Source organism: Corvus cornix, chromosome 6 (assembly GCF_000738735.6).
Source record: "Corvus cornix cornix isolate S_Up_H32 chromosome 6, ASM73873v5, whole genome shotgun sequence".
Classification (NCBI taxonomy): Eukaryota; Metazoa; Chordata; class Aves; order Passeriformes; family Corvidae; genus Corvus; species Corvus cornix.
In genome coordinates, this window is record NC_046336.1 from 14,811,527 (window position 1) to 14,834,010 (window position 22,484).

The 22,484-nt window shown below is 35.1% G+C and overlaps 1 protein-coding gene across 1 annotated transcript in view; it reads left to right on the top strand.

Moving 5' to 3' along the window:
- LOC104696063 (adhesion G protein-coupled receptor A3) overlaps window positions 1–22,484 on the top strand; it is a 263,063-nt gene that overhangs the window by 226,250 nt on the left and 14,329 nt on the right. The window contains exon 17 of the mRNA XM_039554100.1: window positions 3,829–3,974. Coding sequence (XP_039410034.1) covers window positions 3,829–3,974 — 146 coding nt within the window. The remainder of the gene's footprint in view (window positions 1–3,828; window positions 3,975–22,484) is intronic.

Sequence of the window (22,484 nt, forward strand, 5' to 3'; positions counted from 1 at the left end):
CACACACTACTGGAAAGGTGCTTGAGCCAGCCAGCGAGCTCTTCCATCTCCCAGAGTTAGGGCTTCAGATTAGTTTGCTTCAAAAGGCAGAAGGAAGCTCACTCCTTTCATGTAAAGAATGAGAGAGAAGGAGACACAATTGTAGCTGGATCACTCCCCATGTGTGGGAGGCATCAATTCTTTACTCTCAAAGATTTCTGTTTCATGGCTCCTACTTTCCAGGAAAGCATGATAGCCATGAAATTATGGATGCTAGGGGATGAAATCATCAGTTAAATGCATTGAAGCATGAACAATGGACTTCTGGGCACAAGATTCAGGAGGCAGAAAAGTTATGGAGAGAGACAGAATCTTATTTTTTTAATTGCAGTGGCATGATCACTTCAATCACATCTCCAAGAACCTCCTATGTGGTTTATAAAATAAAAGTTTCCATGTAAACTTTGGCAAGGCTCAGATCTTCCTTCTCCCTGATGAAGGTCATACGTGAAGCTGCTTGTGGATTCCCTTCTGTAAGGCAGTAAATCTTCAACAAGGCAAAGCCTGTTCCATCCTAGCCAGTAGCCTACAAGTTCAACTCAGAAAGTTCAACTTCTTGCTCTGAATTTTCTACCTGAGAAGGGAGCATGGGGTTTTGCTAATGTTAAATGTTTAAAGACCATGAAATATTCACATCCTGTGGTGTTACAGACTGCAGAGAAATTCCTGAATCCCTTCATCTCACAGAAAATAATCATTTTCAATAGCAGGGTTAATAGTTCGACCAGAATGTCAATGCCTATCTGTGTCCTTCTTTAAATAGAACTGGATTAAGGAGTACAATCTTATCTGAAATATGATTACAATTAGAAAAAAAAAAGAAATTAAAAATCTGGGGAAAACAAAGAAATTTGTGTGCAAGTTAAAGCTGATCAAGAGACCTTTTTGTGCCAAAATGCTTTGCATAAATGTGTATTCTGGTCATTACCCTGGTAACTGCATCATGTGGAACTTAAGTTATCTCTAGGGTACTGAAATTTATTGGAGGAGCACAAATAGACAGCATCTTCTTACTGAAGAAAAGTATAATCTTTTATTCAAAAGGCTGGTGCTCATTCCCAAAGATTAAGAGTTCTAAGAACACAGGACATGGAAAAAATGAATCCAAGAAAACAAGAAAATTTTTACCGTATAACTGTGGTTATTAAAGAGCATTAGGTACAGTGCTGTTTTCAGTGCATATATCCTGGCAGTTTTTTCTGTACCATTTGGCCTATCAGTGGAAAACCTTAAAAATAGGGTCACCACTTCAATGTTTCCAATCATTATCCTTTATTCTGTGTGGAAAACTCAACCCTTTCCATACAATTTTATGTGAAATGCAGAAGTTCTGCTAACAGTGAAAATAGATTGAAGTTATCACTTTGATATTTAATTTGTGTGTATTTCTTGGCCTCTGAAGCTTTACAGAGGCAGAAATCCAGTAACAAGATACACACAGGTAAATTTGTACCCTGGACCTCTCATGCATAACCTCAAGTTCACATTTGCTAAGAGAGTCAGGAAAGAGTTTACTGAACAAAGCCACATTGGTCTTTCTGGTGTGTCTCATCCTTCCCTCTCGTGTTGTGAGCTGCTATCTCATGTATTTCTACCACGGGGCTCAGATGTCTTCCTAGGTTGAGAGAGTTAGAAAGTGGTGATCCCACTGGAAGGGACAAAAGAACGTGTAGTCACAGTCCCTAAGCACAACAGTGAGGAAGATGCATCTCCATGACATAACTGGTGTGGGTGTGGAGACAAGGGGAAGGAAGAGGCAGAGAGCAAAACCCAGCATTTTGAAACACTGATTTTTCAATGTGAAGTGAGACAAGCATTTCTTTACTAATTATTAGTGGATGAATAATAGCAAAAATTCTAGTAACAGCTCAGCTCAGCCTTCCAAATTCCACACTTTTGATGTGTCGTGTCAAATATGTTAGTCATAAGGAGGTCCTGTATCTTCAGTACAAATCCTTGTTTCCTTCAAGCAAGAAATGCAAATGGTTGGGGGTTTGGTTTTTTTAGTTTGGTTGTTTTGGGGATTTGAGAGAGAGATATGTATCATTAAAGAGTTAGTACAGGGGATGATAACATTTTTGCCTCCTCCATGTTTGTTCAGTTTTTCCATGTGTCAGAAGTAACTCAGTTGCCAAAACATGAGCTCACAGTGAAAAACAGCAATGTGACCCAGGTGTGGCGTAAGTGATATTTTCAGTCAGTTCAGTTGCCTCCTTGAAAGTTCAATAAAATAGTTTTGTTGTACTATTTTTAGGTCTTCCATTCATTTAAGTGGCTGATGATTTCTCTCTATATGGTCATCTATGATGTCAAAATTTCACATGTAGGTGCCTTTTCACGTGGAATTCATTCCTGCTGTTCCTATTATTGCACGTACTTGTGTGGAAAAAAGAATGTATAGCAGCAGGGCTGTGCTGAAATGAGAAAAAGGTTAGGAAATAAATATCTAGATTTTTTCCAGTTCTTTCTCATTATTTCTGCCCCCTTTTCTTCCCCCTTTCTCATCCTCCTCCCTCCCCTCTCATGGTCCCTACAGAAACTCTGCAAGCTGCCTGTGAACCAGACAGCCCCAGTCCCTGAACTGGCAATATCTGCCAGCTCATTACAAAGTTGTCTCATTCTCTTATTTCTGGTTCTTTTACCTCAAGCAACAACAGCAATGGAGGCTTTATACTCCCTTGTCTAATGTGACAGACAAGTCCCAGAGAAAATTACAAAGGGTTTTCTGTTGATGGTATTTGCTGCTATCTTTGAGTTTTGAGCTGTAATACCAAATATAAACAAAATGCATGGAAATTTTTTTCTTTACTCATCAATTATTTTGTTTTAGGTGGCGCAAAAATGAACACTGGTTCAAATAAATCCTTATAATAGATTTGTGTTAGCTTTATTCAGCAATTCTCTGTATTCCTTAAACATTTATGTTCTTTCCAATTATAGCAATATTTTACTTGTCACTGCAAAATGTCACGTTATTGCTTCAAAGGTACCCTCATTTTACATAATCAGATGGAGACTTAGCTGATGTAATAAAGCACTGGAGATTGGATAAAATTCCAATTACTGCTTCCATAGTAATGAATAACAATTACTGACAAAACAAAGATGTTAGCATTTTAGAGGTGTTTGTACTTTCTTTTGCTTTCAATGATAAACACACCAGTTTCTTGGAGAGAAAGTGATAATAACACTAATGGAGTTTATAATTCTTTTTAAGGGGGGATGCCAAGAGCTGTCATTTAATTTTTAAAATTGTGGCCAACTTTATAAGTTTCTTAAAATATGTCTGAAAATAATCTGGTTTTAGGCAAATAGCACTGATGCCATTGCCAGAAGTCAACCTTGCCTGTGTATAGCAGAGAGGGAACTACAGTGGGATATTCCTGAAAAAATAAAGGAAATAGCATAATAGCAAGCAAATATTCTGGCCTCTCCTTAATTTTTAAATTGCATTGTCATGATAAGCTAACAAAGAGTGTACCAGAAACTTAAAGTGCACATCACTTTAAATGCAGGTGTAAAATGTTTTCATTAAACAGCTTCTTAGAAAACAAATGTTTTTACAGTCTTGGTTTCCTAATGTAGCATCTGGTATTACAGATAATACTATCTATGGTAGATTAGATAACCATTTTTAAGTGCAGCTCTTAGATTTATAAACTCTTAGCATTTATAAATTCAGTTAAAAATTCTGTTTGCTTGTGCACTTATGAAGTAAGATTCTTGTAAAACTCTTGTTTTACTGATCCATTCATTGAGTTGTTTAATTTTGTCCACTCTTTTTTTTAGGTTGGCATAGTGCTGCATTATTCTACACTCTCTACTATGCTATGGATCGGAGTAACTGCCAGGAATATTTATAAGCAAGTCACAAAAAAACCTCAGCCTTGCCAAAACAGTGACCAACCTTCTTATCCAAAGCAACCACTACTCAGGTATGGAATATTAGCTACACTATGTTTTTAATGTCTTCCTAAAACTTATCAGTTATAAACGAACTCTCTGATTACTGTATCTTTACTTTTTATAGACTATAAATAGCATCCATAAAGAATTGAACCACATAGGTGTATACAGAAATATTTATTGTATGCTGATAGTTAACTCTACTCAGGAGATGGAAATACGTAGAATTGGTATTGTCTCAGTTCAGATATCTTTATCTGAACAGGAAAAATTGAAATGTTTCTGTTGGTTTCTTACAGAGGGAAAAAAACCCCACCCAAATCAGAAACTGGCTTGGTTCCTAGCCTTATTTAATCATCTGAAACTATGCTGTAATGATTCTACCTTTATCTCTTTTGCTGTAGTTCTTGCCCACACTTGTATTGAAAGCCTAATAACCTCACAGCAACCTTCCTCATTCCCCATCAGAGATCTAATGCTATTACAGGAGCCACTGGAAGTCTGCACTCCCTGTCAGGTCTCTCTCTGGAGCAAATTCACAAACGTGTCTCTGACGGCATTGCAGGTGAAAGACAGTAGGAGTTCTTGCCAGAGGCCTGTGAGATGCTGAAACTCCAAGCCAAAATAGTCAGTCTGCACAAGAAAAAAAATGACTCCAGGAAAACCTTACTACAAACCAGGATTTCCAGCTAAAGGCATGAGAAGATTAATTCATCTTTTTTGAGCTTAGCTATACAAAATTAGGTATTACCCAAAGTTATGTATTGTCCCTATAAAGATTTTGGAGAGAGACAGAGAAAGAACTTCCAGAGAACAATTCCTCCCATCTGTGTTGGATGTTTGTGTGAGGACAGGATGAATTATCTTATGGAGGTGCCTCTCTTACCCCACAGATCATGGAAAAATCTGAATGGTCAATTGAGCCTAAAGACCTCAGTTTTATAGTGGAGGTCTTTTCTGTGAAAAATACACAGTGTATTCTTTTAAACAGATGTATCTTATTTTATTTTAAATACAAAATTTTTAACAAGTAGCATTTATAGATAACTGTGTGATGTTGTCACAACTTGTTGAAAGTCTGTAGGAAGATTGAGTTTTTCTGTCTGATTCTGCAGAGTCAAATTTTTGCTAACATGATTTTAGTTAGAAGGCTAGCTAGTTTTCTTCTTTTTAAAACACTTTATTTCTAGAGATGAAATTTATTAAAGTTAACATAAAATGTGTATTGTGATGAGAAGGAGTGCCATATTGATCCTTAGCCTTATTAGGTGTAAGCAAGAGGATAAGCTTTCACTGAGGGTGCCTGACTTTGCTAATCCATGATTTACTATACCATTCTTCAGAGATGAGAATTTCACTCCTTCAGTTAGCAGCTCATGGCAAAATGAATAATTGCCAATTTTCAAATGCTGCAGTGTGACTATTAAGGTAGAAAATTGTTACAAGTTACATAGACCCAGCACAGTGTATGTTCTTCAAATTCAAATCTTGTTTGAGTTGGAAAACAATAGACAATCAGGTTACAGAAAAGAGTAGTCTAATTAGAATCTTTGTTTTACCAGTCATGTTGAGGTTCTCAGACAGTGAAAATAAATAGTAGCTATTTTAAGTTTAGCAATAGAAATGATAAACCACCTCCTAGCTGCAAGAGAACATGAGTATAATTGTTTAATAGCTAAGTAAAATTATTCTAAGTTATTTTTATCACACAGAGCACCATATATCCTAGAGACACAGGCACTGAAATGTCTAATACAATTTCACAATGGTTAGCACTAGATTCAAAATAGTAAGGATGAGTTTCATTTCATGTAGAAAACAGGCATAGTATATGTAAAATTAAGAATCACTTTAAGCAAGAAAATGCTAAACTCATAATTAGTAGTTGTTTGTTCTTTTAGAATGATAATGGTCATTTTGGGGGGCATTTTACCTTTCCTGGTTCTAATAAAACTAAATTCTGAATTATTCTTTGTCATAATATTTCCATAAAATCCATTTAAGATGCTTACATTTCAATGCAGTCATTTATAAGAAATGTTTTAACTAGTCAGTGTTCTTGTGTCTATAAGCCAATGCCAGCCTTTATACATATTGTTCCTCAGGTACTTAAGCGATAACATCTGGGTTTGGGTGAGGGGGTGTTAATTTGTCTTCATTTGACACCAGCAGGTAGCTACATAGTATTAGGTTTATTCAAATGGAGATGGAGTTAAGCTTTTTTATCTGTCAGGACTGCCAGTGATAGGAGGCAAATAATGCAGTCTACAAGACATTTTTAAACAAGAGGTAATTTGTCAGTGATCCTTCTCTATAGACTTAGTTTTGTTGAATACAAATATATGAATGTGTTTGCAAGAAGTCTAGACTTGGTTTTTGTCCTTCAGTCTTTTTTGGTAATGGTTGTATTTGATGGGCGGCGTTTGCAGTCCACATGTGAGTATTTTGTATTCCTTATATATGCACTTGCTGTATGAGACATAAGGATGTCTTTTGTGAGTCAGTAAGTGGGGTCTATTGCCAAAAATCAGTACATAAATCTATCATGTGGAGTTTACCAGGAAATTATAAAAATTGTCTCACCACATTTTTTTAACAGAGCTTGGTCCATTCTAAAAAGTAGCTGAAGTAGTGAAAAAAAAACCCAGAATATCTAAAAGGAGACCTTACCTATTAGTAGAAAAGAACATATGCTTGTAAGAGTTGCTTCAGTTTCTCTGCCTGCTGTTTGCATATTCATTTGCAGAAGCAAAACAAATGAGGTGCACCTGATCTTTTCTCATACTTTTCTTTGAGCTGTAGCAATAAGTATCCTATTATGTAAAACTGTCGTTCTCTTTAAGTTTTCTCTCTTCTAGATGGAGTGATCAAATTTGAAACACTTGCAGTCTAATTTTACTTCATAGCAATATGATTTTAAATATTGCCTCTTTTTATATGTTAATCATGCATTATATGATACATTATGTACATTGTACATTATACACTATCTATTTTTTATTATACATCTTATTCATGAAATATATATTATCTGTTAATTACAGAGTTAAACCCCTCAGGGTCTATCACTTTGATGACTGGAACCAACTGTAACAATTTTGGCATTTTTCTCTAAGTGTGCCTGGATGCTAATGAGGTGGATCAAATTAATGCATCATTGAGTCTTGTGTATTAAAATTCTGAACCTTAGCACTTCAACAGATAATGAAATTACTTCCTGTAAAATATACTCTCTGGTATTCTTAATAGAAATAAATAATTCTATCTGTTCATCCTCTGTGGACATTTGTTAAACCTGGCAGAGTTTAGCTTCTGACTCATCTGAAGGCAGATTTTGCCAGCAAAGGCAAAGGGGCATGCAAGATTCAGCTATTACTGCAATGTACAAAACTTCTTATCGGCCCAAGCTGAGGCACAAGTAGTGTTAGTTTTTGTGCCTGCTAAGTGCATGCATTTTTCATGCAATGCTCGGCACACACACAGATTAGACAGAAGTACAGACCAGCAAAAAATACTTCTGAAAGATATTCTATTAAAATAATTTCTTTCTAGAGAGACAGAAAAAAAATCAGATTACTTTCATTTTTAATAAGATAACTAGTGAGCACAATTGCATTCTAAACATTTAAAATAAAAAATAAATAAGCTGCCAGCTGGGACAGAGATTGGTGATAAGGAGACAGAAAATTAAGTTTTATCTCAAGGTTAGGTACAAATATATCTCCTAATGTTCTCCCACCTCTTCTATTCAATGAATGTCTTGCAAGATAACTAATATGGCAATCTTCAGATTTCCATATCCCATATCTGTCATGAAAAAGCATCAATGTGCATAAATAAGGTTGCAGAATCAACAGCAAAATGGATAATAGTTGATGTCGCTATCTCTGTTGAACTTCATTTTATTTTTTATGTAACATATTTTGATAAGCTTTTTAAAATGTTCTTTCTAAAATTGTGGGGCTGTTAGGAAATGTACCTCATGCAGTGCTTTAGAAAACTTGTATATCTAGCTGTAGTAGCTATTTCAGAAAGGACTGTGCCCTTTGCTTTGTATTCAAAGTACTAGCCTTAGTGCTATGGCTAAGAAATCAAAACTGAGGCAAATTGAAACAGTTTTCAGCAGCACATGCAGAGTACCTACAGTCAATACCACTGGCTTCAGTTCCCCTCTCTTACTGTTTTCAACCTTAAATAATTTTAAGAGTTAAGAATCATTTTCAGAATGAGAAAGCTGTTTGCCTATTTCACATATTTTGAACTGTCTTAACTGTCCTTTAAGCCTGCACACAGAGCAGACCTAGAGTACAGTAGTTGAGAATGGGAGTAATTTGGTCAAACTCTAATAATCTGCTAATGGATGTTTACCTGCAGATGTGTGTATGAGTGTCTGCTATTCTATATGAGCTTGTATGTGGGCAAGTTTCTGTACATTGTACATACACTTCCAGAGTACAGAGCCATGTCCTGAAAGCAGCAACAAAAGGGGTCTTCCTAATGAGCTGTGTTTATGGTCTAGTGGTGACTAACAACCTACACCCTTAGCTCATGTGAGATGTGGTAGTGCTGCACTGCATCCTCCCCCTCTCCTTGGCAATGTGGCAGCAGCTCTTCACATTCATTCCTAACTCATATTTCTCTCAGCTACTAAACATTAATCAGTAACACCCAGCTAAACAGCAGCTAAGTATCTTCGAGACACTGAATTATGCTAAATCCTTTCTCTGCAAAAAGGAGAAACCACACTAAACTTTCAAATACAAGAAAATCCTCTCCTACTGTTATTGCCAACTAATCCTGTGATGAGGCTCTTGCCTTACAGTGAGGGGATTTTACAGACTTGCATGATACCACAGGGGTCATGGCATCCACTTAGTGCTTTGCTCACAGTGTTAACCCTGCTTGTCTCAGGATGAACATTTATCTGCTTGATCTGAATTCTGACAAGCTGGAAACCAACACAGGGGCACAAATGGACCTACTGCTGTGTTTGCCTAACTGCTGGTCCTGAGAGAGCCCAGCAGGAAATGTTGTGACTTCCATCACAAATTGGTTATATGGAAATTTTTACTGAGTAAGTTACCAATAGAGCAGGCTGTGTCCTGAACATGAGTTGCACACAGCAATATTCATTACGTCATTAGAAATTGTCACGTGATATTTTTGCACCATAATGGAGATACTGAAACATTCCAGTTATAAAGACCAAAGGCTTCTTATATTTCGTTTTTAAAGAATGCTTATGTCCAGAGAAAAACTCTAGAATAAAAAAAACTAATGCTTTCAAATATTCCTAAGGCTGACAGGATCTTCAGAGAATGATCGTTGCTAATGTCCCCTATCATTTATAACGAGTTGGTTACAATTTATTGCAGCTTAAAAGCAGTGTAATGGGGGATCAACATTTGGCTATGGTAAGAAATACTTAATTCAGCATCAAATTTGGCGAATGCGCCTTTTTTTTGGCCATGCCCTTTTCTGAATCTTCAGACTGGATCATATGAAGCGACTTAATTTACATTCTGACAGACACAGACATTACTTGTCCCCTTGACACCAGCAGCTCTGAAATGCAGTTAAGTTCTAGTGCATTTTTCATTAATGCTGGCTCTCATGAATTCATGTCTTCTAGTATGAAACAGTGATTGAGAAAGAGGGAGAGAGAAAGAGGTCAGATGGAAAGCATCAATTGCAGCCCATTGTTTTCTTCTTTGTGAAATGTCCTTAAATATTAACTCATAGAGTCTTGATCCATGAAAGCCCATTTTTCCTTTCCACAGATAACATATCAAACTTCCTCTATAAAGTGTAAATTTAGGCCTGATTATCCCAAGGGATCATCTGTCTTTTTCTTAAAAATTCTCTATAGTATGAGTATGTTGAATTAAATGGGAAGTGCCACAGGGCAGAATTCTCAGGAGTCCTGAGGAGATCTCGGTGCTTCACCCTTTACTATTAGCATAGACCCAGTTGTGTCATTGCAGAGTAAGTGAAAATGATGGCTCCCTGCAAGTAAGGTTTTCACCAGCTGGATGAACCTCGGCATGGTGAGCCAACAGTCTCTCTGAAAATCTGCTCCAGGAAGTTGGATATAATTTAAGTACTTGATTGTATCCTTTGCTTAGAGGATGGGATATTTTGATGTAGGCAGGGTCAGTCATCAGGAAATTTAACTCATGTCTCTGATATTATAGTCAGCATTTCTTATTTTAGATATGTGAATTAAGACTAGAAATGTATATTATTAGATTACTTTAAAATTGTGCTGTAATAATTTTTTGCAATCTTCATGTATTCTCAAGGCTGTTTATTACCTCCATACTGTAAGTTCCTAAAAAGAATAAAGTGTGTTAAAAGCTGTTTTTATCAAATGGCTTGGGTTGGGAGGGACCTTAAAGATCATCTAGTGACATTTCTGAGATATTATCTGCAAAACACTATTCCCATGTTTCTTGTTTCAATATTTTTCATATTTCCCAGGAAGGAGAAAGACCATATTGCTAAAATACCTTTATTTAATTTTTTGCATTTGATAAAAATGCAATGTTAGAAAAGCCATATTTCCCTTCCAGCTAATTGTTATTAATTTTATTCACCAAAATAAGGCTTATATTCAACGTCAAAATAATGTATTATATTGTTACATTGGCTATTAAAATAATCTAAGGAAAACAGCCTTTTCAAGGTTTTAGTTTGATTTAATTATAGAGGTAATATTTTCAACAACACTACATTGCTTCTGAAGGAAATTTTGATAACTGGCATTCAAAGATGACACAACACAAGTAATTCAACAATACCAACGGAAATGCTGAGCATTTTAGACAGATTGTGCTGTGTCTTATCAGCCCACCAACTTAGGCAAGTTCTCAAAAACAAAACAAACGAAAAAACCACCCCAAAACCAACCAACTAACAATAAACCAAAACCTCCACTCAAACAAAAAGAAATAAAATGCTGGAAGGAGCCTTAGCCAGAAGAAACAGAACAGTTCTGCCCCTTGAGGTATAAAAGCTAGAGATAATGAAGAAAGAGGAGCTTAAAAACAAAACAGGAAGTCTGTATATCAAGAGTTAAAGGGAGAGACAGGGTTGCAGAACCTAAAGGTACTTGGAACTTGATACTTTGATACTTCAAGGACATACTGATATTACGTCCTATTTAACATGATCACTCTTAAATGCTGATATATATTCAGATGGAGGTAAGGATGTAACTGAAAGGTCTGCAGTGGAAAAGGGTACAAACTGGTGATAAGGGAAACTTTTTCATTAATTCTTTTTACTGAATTTCAACCTGAAGCTAATTGTATTTCCATCAGATGGGGATAAAATTATCTTAAGTCAAAGAAAATGTTTACTTCAGGTTTGGACTACTTGTCCCACACAAGAAAATTTCCAGTAAAATGAAAATAGTGGAATATTACAGCAATCCACAATTTGCTACAGGGTAGCAATATACTGTCAGTGGTATCCTGAGAAAGTTGTTGCGCTTTGCACAGGCCATGTAAATATTCATTGCTGACAGCGTTGGATTGCCAGGGTATGATGTCATAGCATGGAGGTATTTTCCTGCCAACCCTTAATCAAACAAGAGAAGTGATTAGAACTTTGCTTCTCCACCTTCCAGGTGAGTGATTGAATTGTTGAGTCACTACGAGCAAGATGATAACAGAGCCATCTGCTCTGCTTGTAGTTCCACTGCATCTGGCTTATGAATCAAAATTCCAACTGAAACTATCTCAAAAGTTTGTTCTCATGGCATAGTTGGCAATACTATTCTTCAAAACTGTCCTGAATGCACTACCAAATACTTTAAGTGAATGATCCCTGGAGCACAGGCTCCTCCTTGATGTGAACTTAGTTCAAGCGCATGTCAAAATCGAAGTAGAAAAAGGATTTTGTTACTGTCATAACTTCATTAGCTAAGTTATAGGAAAGATACACACGATGTTGACACTTTTCAGGGTAGAAATACAATAGTACCAAATCTTGAAGAGATGTTAAAGTAGAAGGTGAAGTTTTTTTCTCTTTGTTTAAAGAATGGTGTCTGAGCTACTTAGTATAGATGGAAAGAAATGGGTTACAATTATTGCAGAAGAAACATATGACAACTTACTACTTGTAAACAAGTAGTTTAAACAGCACAAGCAAATCACTTAGACAGGTCTGTTCAACTGAAACTCTCTCCAGTGCTACAGTTATTGACAAACATAGCCAAAAAAAGACAATGACCACACCTGAGTGATACTTGGTCATTTAATGAGGAAATTATGGGCTTGGGACTTAGAAATTTTTACTATCTAAGTTACAGTATTTGCAAGCTTTCAAAGTTGTGAGCTTCATGAAGACTTATAATGAATTCTGTGATATTTTCAGCTTTGAAAGGCTGGAACTGCTACATGCTGATCTGCAGAACTTTTTATTAGATCAAATTTTCAGCTGCTTTTATCCTGAGTTCACATCTAGGTATTTCCTGGAAATTCAGAATTTTTGTCACACTATCCCTTTGAGCTAGTCATATACATAATTGTAGAGGGTAAGTTAGAGGGTGGGTAAGCTTGATAAAATGCTCCATGCTGTGATATGCTGCTCCAGGCAAAATGTAAAACGCTGATTGGAAATTTTACAGGTTCAAGGATTTTTAGAAGATGATATATTCAGACTCCAGTGGGGACTTTGTAGAAAACTTTATCAGATTTGAAAGAACTAAATATTTTCTCATATGACTCTCTGGTGTCATATAGATTAAACTTGATTATGCAAAAATGCTGTAAAGATAAATGCATAAGATATTTTCAAGTGTGCTTATTGTAATTGTTTGGACAAAGAATTAAGCATTCCCATCTGCATGAAATTATATTCACCACAATTACAGAAGAAACTATCTGACTTTTAATGGTAGATTATTGTACTCATTAACTAGTGAGATAAATTAGTCACATTAGATACAAATTCTTCCTTACAAAAATTATTCTGTGAGAAAGATAGAACTTAGTTTGTTACGGGACACCTGTCTTAAGCAGGCATCAGTATACATCCAGCTGAACTGTAATGAAAACCGTGATGTTGCAAGAAAATGTAAGTCATGAAGATTTATGAAGTATGTGGTGCAGACTGATAAACTGCAATGTCACAGAAACTAGAACGCTGCAGGCAGCCAACCAGTGTAATACAGGATTGTGCAATAGTCTGATAATAACTGCAGTACAGTACAATCATTAAATTATAGCGTGGCATAGGACATAGTAGGTATTGCATTTACCAATACATTGCCACTATTCCACGAAGTAATTTTGACTAGAAGATATTACTAGATTCTAAGAGCAAATGCTAAACAAAAAAAGCACATGGCTTATCTTAAAATAAACTAGCAAAACCCAAATATATATTTTATGCATGTGTATATAAATTATCAGTGATAGTTATAAATACATTATTTTCATGGTTCAGAATACTTTTCTTTATTAATATTAATATTCATCTTTATTTTTCTTCATTAATATAATAAATAGCAAAATTCAAGGAAATTAAAACATATTGCTTGGACAAACAAAACTGGCGAAATCCACACATATGCATATTACATTAAATATATTGGAGCATATTTAGTATAACTGTTGCAAATTCAATTTCAGGCCTGGCTTATTCTATGCATTACTTCCTGTCAAATAAGTGTGATAATCTCTGGTTTATGCCTTTTTGGAAGGATGGCTTAAAAGTCTTGGGAGGAAAAGCTGCATTAGTTTAATTCACTTGGCTTTGAGTTGAGGCACCATGGAAAATTATACATAAACTTCCACTGATCTCCCTGACATTGTACATCAAAAGTAGTTGAAACCCATCACTGGAAATGTAGATGATTCTTTTCAAGTTAGTGTTCATTAAAAATTCCAAATGAGAAGTCATTAAAGAGAAAATCATGCAATGAATAACAATCTTAAATTGTAGCAAGGGGTAAATAGGTTAATAATAGGAAAATATTTCAAACTATGAGTATAGCTGGCAATTAAAACAGGTTACCTGAGAGGCTGTGGGAACTCTGTCCCAAGCAATTTGTTAACATAGATTAGATAAGGCCAGACCAGTCATAACAGGTGTTTAATGTGACCCTGACTCAGAGCTTTTGAGTGGACTAGATGATCTCCTGATGTTCAGTTCTGTTACTAGTAAACCAAGGACTTTTCCTAACAGTATTTTCATTTTTCAACCCTTACTTGCTGCTGAATTCCTACAGCCTCAATGGTCTCATAAGAAACTCCTGTGTTTCATTATGCAAGTGAATTCTGACAGAAGAGACTTTGAAGCTAATGTGTTCCAAATATGCCTTCAGTGTTTGGAAATGTTATGAGTCTTGTAGAAACTGGCTGCTGATCCTGCAGGTATTTTTATTCAGGTACCACCTTACTGTATAAAACATAACAAAAAATTAGGCCACCTTCTGCTCTGAAACACATGCACTCACACGGTTTTCAGTGGGAGTTACATATTTAGTCACAAGATTTTTGGTACATAGATCAAAAATACTGCTTATCTTCTGTAATTTTAATGATACAGATTAAAAGAATTTCAATATGTAATATCTAATATACCTTAGTAAAACAGAATATCCAGATTAAACTTTATGTCTGTATTGATTGAGTACTCATTCAGACAAAGGGGTAATGCCATTATTATTGGATTACACTTAGTTCTCAGAGAATCCCACACAATTTTATCGGAAAGTGAACATTTGTGAGGTTTTCGGCGAAAAAAAAACGAGCACACAAGATACCTGATTTATTTATCTATTGATAATAAGAGATACCTAGTATTGTTTTATCTATTGATTATGAGGTAAGAGAACTATGATTACTGGAGGCCATTTGCATCTACTTTTGAATATTCATTAGCAATGTCAAGAAAAAGTCGTGAGTGGTCAGTCACATGATCTTGCTGCTTCTTCATATTGGATGAACTTCTAGACCTCTCCAGAAAAAAAAGTACCTCTACAGGCAGAGTTCATTTCCAAGAAAAATGTATGCATACCCCTTTGGAATTTGATTTCTGGAATTGCTGATGTTTCTAAAACTCTTTCTCACTACTCAAAGCTGTAGGCAAATCATGATCTCTGTTATTTGCAGAATAGTTACCCCATGCTGGCTGTCTTTTGTAGGTAAGGCATTTTGGACTGTTTAGTGTGGATTATCGTACTCGTGTTATTGTCTTATATAAGAATGACATTAAACTTATCTGCTCATGTATCTCCTAGACTTCTGTTAGAAGTATTGAAGAAGCAACCTGTTACCCATACTCCCTCTTCATGCTCCTAAGAGAGTGTTTCCCAACTAGGGAGAACATTTCCTTCTGAGGTTCTGGCATTGCTAAATCAAATAACAAGTACTGTAGCTAGCAAAGCCAGGCAGCCTTTTGACCTGGGAAGTTGAGCAATGAGATGCTCTTACAGTTTTGTGAAGATGGCTGTTTTTTCCTTTTCAAATCTCTTTTTTTCCATGTTAGTAACATTCTGTAAATGACATACCATTTCTAGATTTTAATTAATATTTTTCAATTAATGTTTATAAAAGTAACTCTATCTCTGCTTTTCCTTTTTTTTTTTCCAAAGTTTCATGATCACTTCTGGTTGAGTGCTCAAAAAACCCTATGATTTTTTAAAAACTTACCTTTTGACCTTTTTATATATGATGGAAAAACCTTTCCTTTTGCTTCTGGTTTAAATCTGGGATAGAGATCACCAGAAATAGATTTCTGTGTATGTCAGCTTTTAAACAATAGGAAAAAGCAAATGTTCATGCCATCATCATACATAAAAGATTTTCCATAGCTCAACTTAGTAAGACTAAGACCGACAACAGCAAAACCCCTCAACATTAAAGTTAAAAATCAGGGTTGACATTCATGAACTCATGCAATTCTACCTTTGTTTCTTACTTTTGAATAGGGTGAATTAAGGACAAAATGTCAACCTGAATTTTTGTCAATAAATCTAAATCTCCATGGTTTTGTAGAATCAATTCATTAATTGAACAGTTCTTTCTATGGGTTAATAGAAGGCTAATCCATAGTATTTTTTCTAATATAACATTAAAAAAGAATGCTCTTTGCTGCTCCTAGATTAGCAGATTGAATTACATCCTATGGACTGTGAAAGAGAAGGTGTTCCAGAAAGAAACCAAATGTCTTAAAACCATCTAAAAAAAAATTTATCTTCAGTATATTTTAATGCTTCCCTGCTGCTTGTTACATTTAATAAAACCTGCTTGCTAAGTTTTAAGTTCTTGGCTACCTGCATATCTGTCAAGATGAAAAATTTGAAGTTGTAGAAGTGGATAACATTGCATAAATCCTAATATAATATTTTCTCCACAAAAACAAAACAAAACAAAGGTAGGCTTTCTCCTTTTGGCAAACTCTAAGGATGAAACTTCACTAAGGTTCTTTACAGGGTAGATTAGTTTCTGAAAAAGAATAATGCAGTTGTGTAGTACAAAATCAAGCAAGTCTGCATCTCATGGAGTTTGATAAAAGCAAGTGGGGATAAGACACTTATATAAGTAATGGGTGCACAACCTATCAAACATAATAATGGGATTTGTACATAGCATAAATTTCTCCTTGGTTTCAACTATTCTTGGCTGGCTACAGCCACAGGTGTAGGCATTGCTGATGGGATGTAAAGTAGGGTCTCTTTCTGAGTTTGATTGTGTCCTATCTTGATTAGATTTTGATAATGCATTGTACTCTTCTAAAGAATTCAGACTTCAGAGACATTTATTTGAAAATTTATATTGGAAGTATATTTGAAATTAGAAAATATTTGAAATACGCTTATATTGAAAAATATTCAGAATATATTTGAAAATTTAGGAATTTTCACTCAACTGTGAATTAGTCTGCTCTCTAAGGAGTGCATATATTTCAGTTTACATACTGATATATACTAGAAGAGCAGTGGTTTAAAGAAGCCTTCTCTCAGCATGGACAGCTGGTATGGATGGACTCTCATAAGACTGACAAGATAACAATGAATAGTAAGTAAATCGTAGTATCATAAAAATAGTAAGATCGGCAGAAACATCTGTAAATCATCTAGTTTAAGTCTCCGTTCAAAGCAGATGCAACTTAAAAGTTAGCTCAAGTTCTCACCTAGACCAGTTTTGAAAATCTGTGTGGGCTTCTTCCTCTCATCCCAGTTCTGTGTCCTTTTAGCTTTCATCTTGAATGGACCACAAACATGAAATGTAAGGGCTCAAACCTGGTCTGAAATAAATCACAAAAAATCACCCAATTCCAGCAAAATGGAGGAATATGTTACAAGTTGAAATGCATGAAAACAAAGCTAAGTCATTGCTAAGGATTCCTGAGGGAAAAAAAGAAAGGAGGTAATAAATATGCTCAAAAATGTTGTAATACCACCAGAAAAATTCAAGGAGAGGAGTTATTCATGGTTAATGAAATTAATAGATTTTGGATTTCTGCTGTTTTCTTTTTGTATTAGTTCATTAAGGTGTAAGTAGTGGTTGTGTACAGTGTAGTTGCATGTTTCAGATGTTGTCAGCTGTAAAACTGGATTGTCATTCATGGAAGATGACAACTGTTTTGCTATTTCTTCTTATTCTGAGAAGGAAAATAAACTTAAGATTTAGAAGTGATTATGTAAGAGAGATGCAGAAAAAATTCTGATAGAAAAAAATTGAAATGTTTTATCTTGATATTTTAAATTTTTTACCTGACCCATATTTTGCAGCTTCACATTTTAGATATCTGGTGCATGAATTTTCAGTAACTCTAGTCTTTGTGGTCTGCAATTTAATTGTTGAGGGAAGCATTCTGCTGTCCTGCTGCTCTATATAAGGACTGAGATTTTTTTTTTTTCTCAGCAAGTATTTGTGAACAAAGACAATATGAGGGTAGAAATTAAAAAAAAAACAAACAAAAACAAACAAAAAAAAACAACAAAAAAACAACAAAAAAAAAACAAAAAAAACAAACAAACAAAAAAAAAAACCAAAAAACCCCAAAAAGGCACATATTTAACTTATACAGGCACCTTATACATAATACTTTATTTTCAATTTTTCATTGTGCAGCCTTGGTAAATAAAGAAAAAATGTAGTGCCTTCAGTATCTATATGTCAAAGCGCTGAGGTTGTATTTTAGGATTTTAACATCTGTGCCTTGTCTTGGCTTTACCTGACTGTTTCCAGATGGTTTTCTGTATGATTGAAAGCAGCATCAGTGTGCATGAACGTCGTGTCTGACATCTAAGGGTACTTACTACTTTTTCTTAACTTTAAGAAATGCTCCCTCCTCAACTCATGACCTGTGGCAAAGCCTAAAACTACTAGAACTATGAAAAAAAAAATCAAAATATTTTAAAATGGGTACCAAATTAAAAGACAGAGTCCCTTCCTTTACCACAGAGGCCTTTAGAGGAATTCAAAACCTGTGTGTATGCTTTTCATGTCAGAAAAAATTCCTTTTGGGAAACTGTTTGATCTCTTCTCTAAAAATGTGGGTTTGAGAGCTGAAAGCTTGGTAGCTGAAAAGATTCAACTGAAAGGGTGTTGTGGTTTCCATGGATCTTCTGCGTAAATGCTTTTCAATTTTAAATGGCCCTCTGGGTTTGTGACTGAACACTTCTCATAGACCAGGAAGATTTAATAATCAAAATGATACTATTTTTATTTAGTATGTGGTTTCTTCATGTCTTAAACAAGACTGTTTGTCCTTTCAGTTTGCCTGAGGATACATCTTGCTATAGCTGTGTGATTAGATTTTAGATTCATGCAGTTGAAAATAAACCCAATTACCTAAATAAATGGAAGGTAGCAGTAAATTGTGATTAGCACATAATTGTAAACCCAGAGATACAGAAGCTTGAAACACTGAATGTTTAAATTTGGGGATGTAGCACCTAATCATTAACAATACTTTGAAGATGAGGCATTTATTTATTAACTTATTAGTAAAATTCTCACAAACAGTAAGAATGCTTTAATACTTTGAAGTATTAATATTTAAAAGCCAATAGAGATACCTTCATGTATATTCTATACATAGATAGTATAAATATGTCTTGAGTATGGTGTATGGGTGTCATTTAAGTATATGCATAGGATATGCTGGACAAATCTAGAGAGATGAAATTTACCACTGTTTTGTAAACTTCATAAGAAAACACTTTATGAGGACATACATATCAACCTATCAAATATCAACATATCAATATTAAAAATATGTATATTGCATGGTGGCCATAACATGCATCATTTTAAAGTCTGTCTGAGAAGACTCAAACAGTAAAAACCCAGTCACTGCTATGTGAGAGAAAGCAGCTGATGCATTCAGCTGTTTTACATACAATTATGTCTGAAGCTGTAACTTTCATTTTCACTGAAGACAGTCAGTTTGGGGTTTTTTTTTCAGAAATGGCAGATTTCATGGACAACATTAAATTTCCTAAACTGATTACTTTAATGGCCTGTATCAGTCAAACAGGCTGTAAAAATGCTTGAAACATTTCAGAGCCAGCTGAAGAGATAAATATGCTTTTTAGCTTTCTCACTACGATATTCTCTCTGTAAGTAGTAACACTAACATTCATCATTTAGGAATCAATAAACTAAAGGAAAAATTGTGGTATTAATGCAGAAAAGCATGATATTTGTGAAAACACTGAATTTAAGATTCCTATTTGCTGAGCTTTGAACCATTAAAGTTCAAATGTTCACATTTTGCCAATAAGTATCTGTAATGGAAAAATGGAAATCTATTCTTATTTATATTTTGATCTCCTTAAAGAAATAGTTTGTTTAGGGATGTCTGTCATTGAGACTTTTCATGTCTAATAACTTGGCTATAGCTGGTCTGAGATCGATAGAGATCATTAAACTTCTCTGGGTTCCACATGACTGGCTGGGCAGGTGAATAACAAAGATAAATACCTCGACATAAGGGAAGGCTGAAGTTACAGAGAGATGGCATAACTATGGGAAAGATCTCAAAGGGGCCTTGTAACTTTTTAGACACCAAAGACAATTGTAAAATTTGTAGGAAATCAGATTTCAGTTCTTCTCGTGCCCACATAAAAGTTCAGTATAAAAAGCTAAGATTCTTTCTCACCTGCCCTCTGGAACTGGAAGGGGCTTAATTTTGCATCAAAAGATACAAGGCTTGCCAAAAATGTGCAAATTAACAATGTAGTTTCTTTGGAAATGCACATCCTTGAAGTGTTTCTTGTATTTTTCACTTTCTTCTAAACAATTTTAGCTCCCTCTGGGACTGTGGGCAAAGATCTCGCCCTTCATATAAGATCATTGACTTATATAAGAGAAAAAGAATACATGAATTTAAAAGAATAGAATTAGAGTAATCTCTCTAGAGCTATTTCCCAGGAGTTCCTGTATTCTCTTTTCATTGTCTGTTTGCACACATCTGTCTTAAATGCTTAGCTGAGAAAATCTAAGAACAAGGCACCTGGATCTACCAGTAAAGTCCCCAACTTCATGACATTGATGGCTTGGTCATTAATATTTTCTGACTCATTCTCTGCGTGTACAGTGAAAGAGCTTAACAGAAAATAAAACTAAGAGTATTACTCCTATGTTACCTGTGAATCTCATGCAGTTGAAATTATTTAGCTCTAACTTGTCAGTATAGCTCATAATAAAAATTAATGCTTCTGAATATCTTTTTTTTTAATACAACAATTATACTTCATACCGAAATCCAAAAATACATCAAGTAGTGAATAAATAACCTCTGAATCAACTCTCAAAGGTTCTCGTTCTGTGAAAGTTAAAAATAGTGTATTTTCAGGTGATCTAAAAATTACAGAACTACAAAACAAGGAGTTGAATGGTCTGCTTAAATTTTTTTAAATTACTATGGAAGAAATAACATTCTTCTTGAGAAAAAAAAGTTGCCTAAAAAGCAAGTGTCAAAAACTCAACAATGCATGAAACACAGGGATATTCAGGAAGTTATGTCAGTGACTGTCATAATAAAATACAGGCTTAACATAAATTCCTTTTTAAAAATATGATTTAAAAGTTTAGCCATAGGAGAACATAGACCAGAACCCCCTGTCAGTGACTTTCACAGTCAAACCAAATTAAAATATATGTCCTCCTGTTAGTCATTTCATTTGGTTCCTTTGGCAGCCTTAATGAATATCACCTCAAGTAAAACCAAAGAAATCCATATTTTCTGTTTAAAATGCAAGGTGGTTCTACTGACAGTCACAGGACATTGATACTAATATAAAGTGAACTGAGTATTAAATACGTGACAATATAGGAGTACAGCAATTATTATCTTTACATGCTTTACTTTTCATTTTCATATTATATAAAATGCCACTGTCACATATAGGCAGCTATCAAAATTTCTTGTCTTGATGAGGGTTGATAGTTAATGGTTCTTTTCTCCCCTCTGAAAGGCAGAAGGACATCCTGATGGTAATTGACTTTCTAGAGGTGTACTGCAACGCTCGGTGAAGCAGTTGTGTTTGATTCAGTAGACTGGAACTGCAAAATGATTTCAGCTAACAGCTCTACGCCAGAGTAGTCAAATGGCTGGAAAAATGAGGTAGCAATGAATACCTCCAAACAAGAGTATCAGCCATTTTACTGCTAGAAATTAACTGTGGAAACAGAATTGAAAGGGCTTTTTGTGTTTTCTAGGGATAGAATGATGGTGCGAATAAAGAATACTCAAAGCATGAGTATTATTTCTCCTCCCATTACTTCTCTCCAAGCATTATCATAAACAGTTTTCTCTCTATAAGCATCATATTTTTGAACTTTTTCAAATAAAGAATCTGTAAGAAATACTAAAAAATATATTTTCTTTCTCATCAACATGATTCTTAATATTTTACTTACTTCTTTCCTTCAGAAGTGCATTCAGCATGGATTCTTACTTACCCTGACTTAAGTTATTTATTCATTAAATTAAGCAGGAATAGAAGTCAGCAGAGCTAAACTGCAGCATGGAATACACTGTAAGAATCATCTCTGTCTTTGATTTCCAGCAGCCCCCAAGGCATTCTCCAATAAAGTACAGAAAAAAAGGTGTCTCTTGCTTCTTAGATACAATAGCTCTTCAATTAGTCTAGCTCACCAAGAGACAATACAGTTATCCCTATGCAAATGAATCTCCTTTCTCTTTCTTCTAAATTTTCTCTGAACATTTTTTGTGAGCTCCTGAATTCATTTTTTATCTTTTTGTTACATGCATTTTTTTTTTCTGTCCTCTCTGCTGGCTTAGACTGTCTCCCATGGTCCTGGTAAAGCAAACTGCAGCTGTACTATCAACCTGTAAATTCCTTTTCATCTGCAAAATTCCAGTTAAGACCTAGTGGCTGCATACACCATGAAGGGTGTTAACCAAGGAGGGTGAATATAAATCACTTCAGTGCTGCCTCCACTAGCAGGGCCTCTCACCCTGCCTGGCAGTGCTTGAGACATCATCTGCCGTGGGTGGAAGGCAGAGACACAGAGTGAATATTCAGTGCACTGGGCTCACAGGAGAGA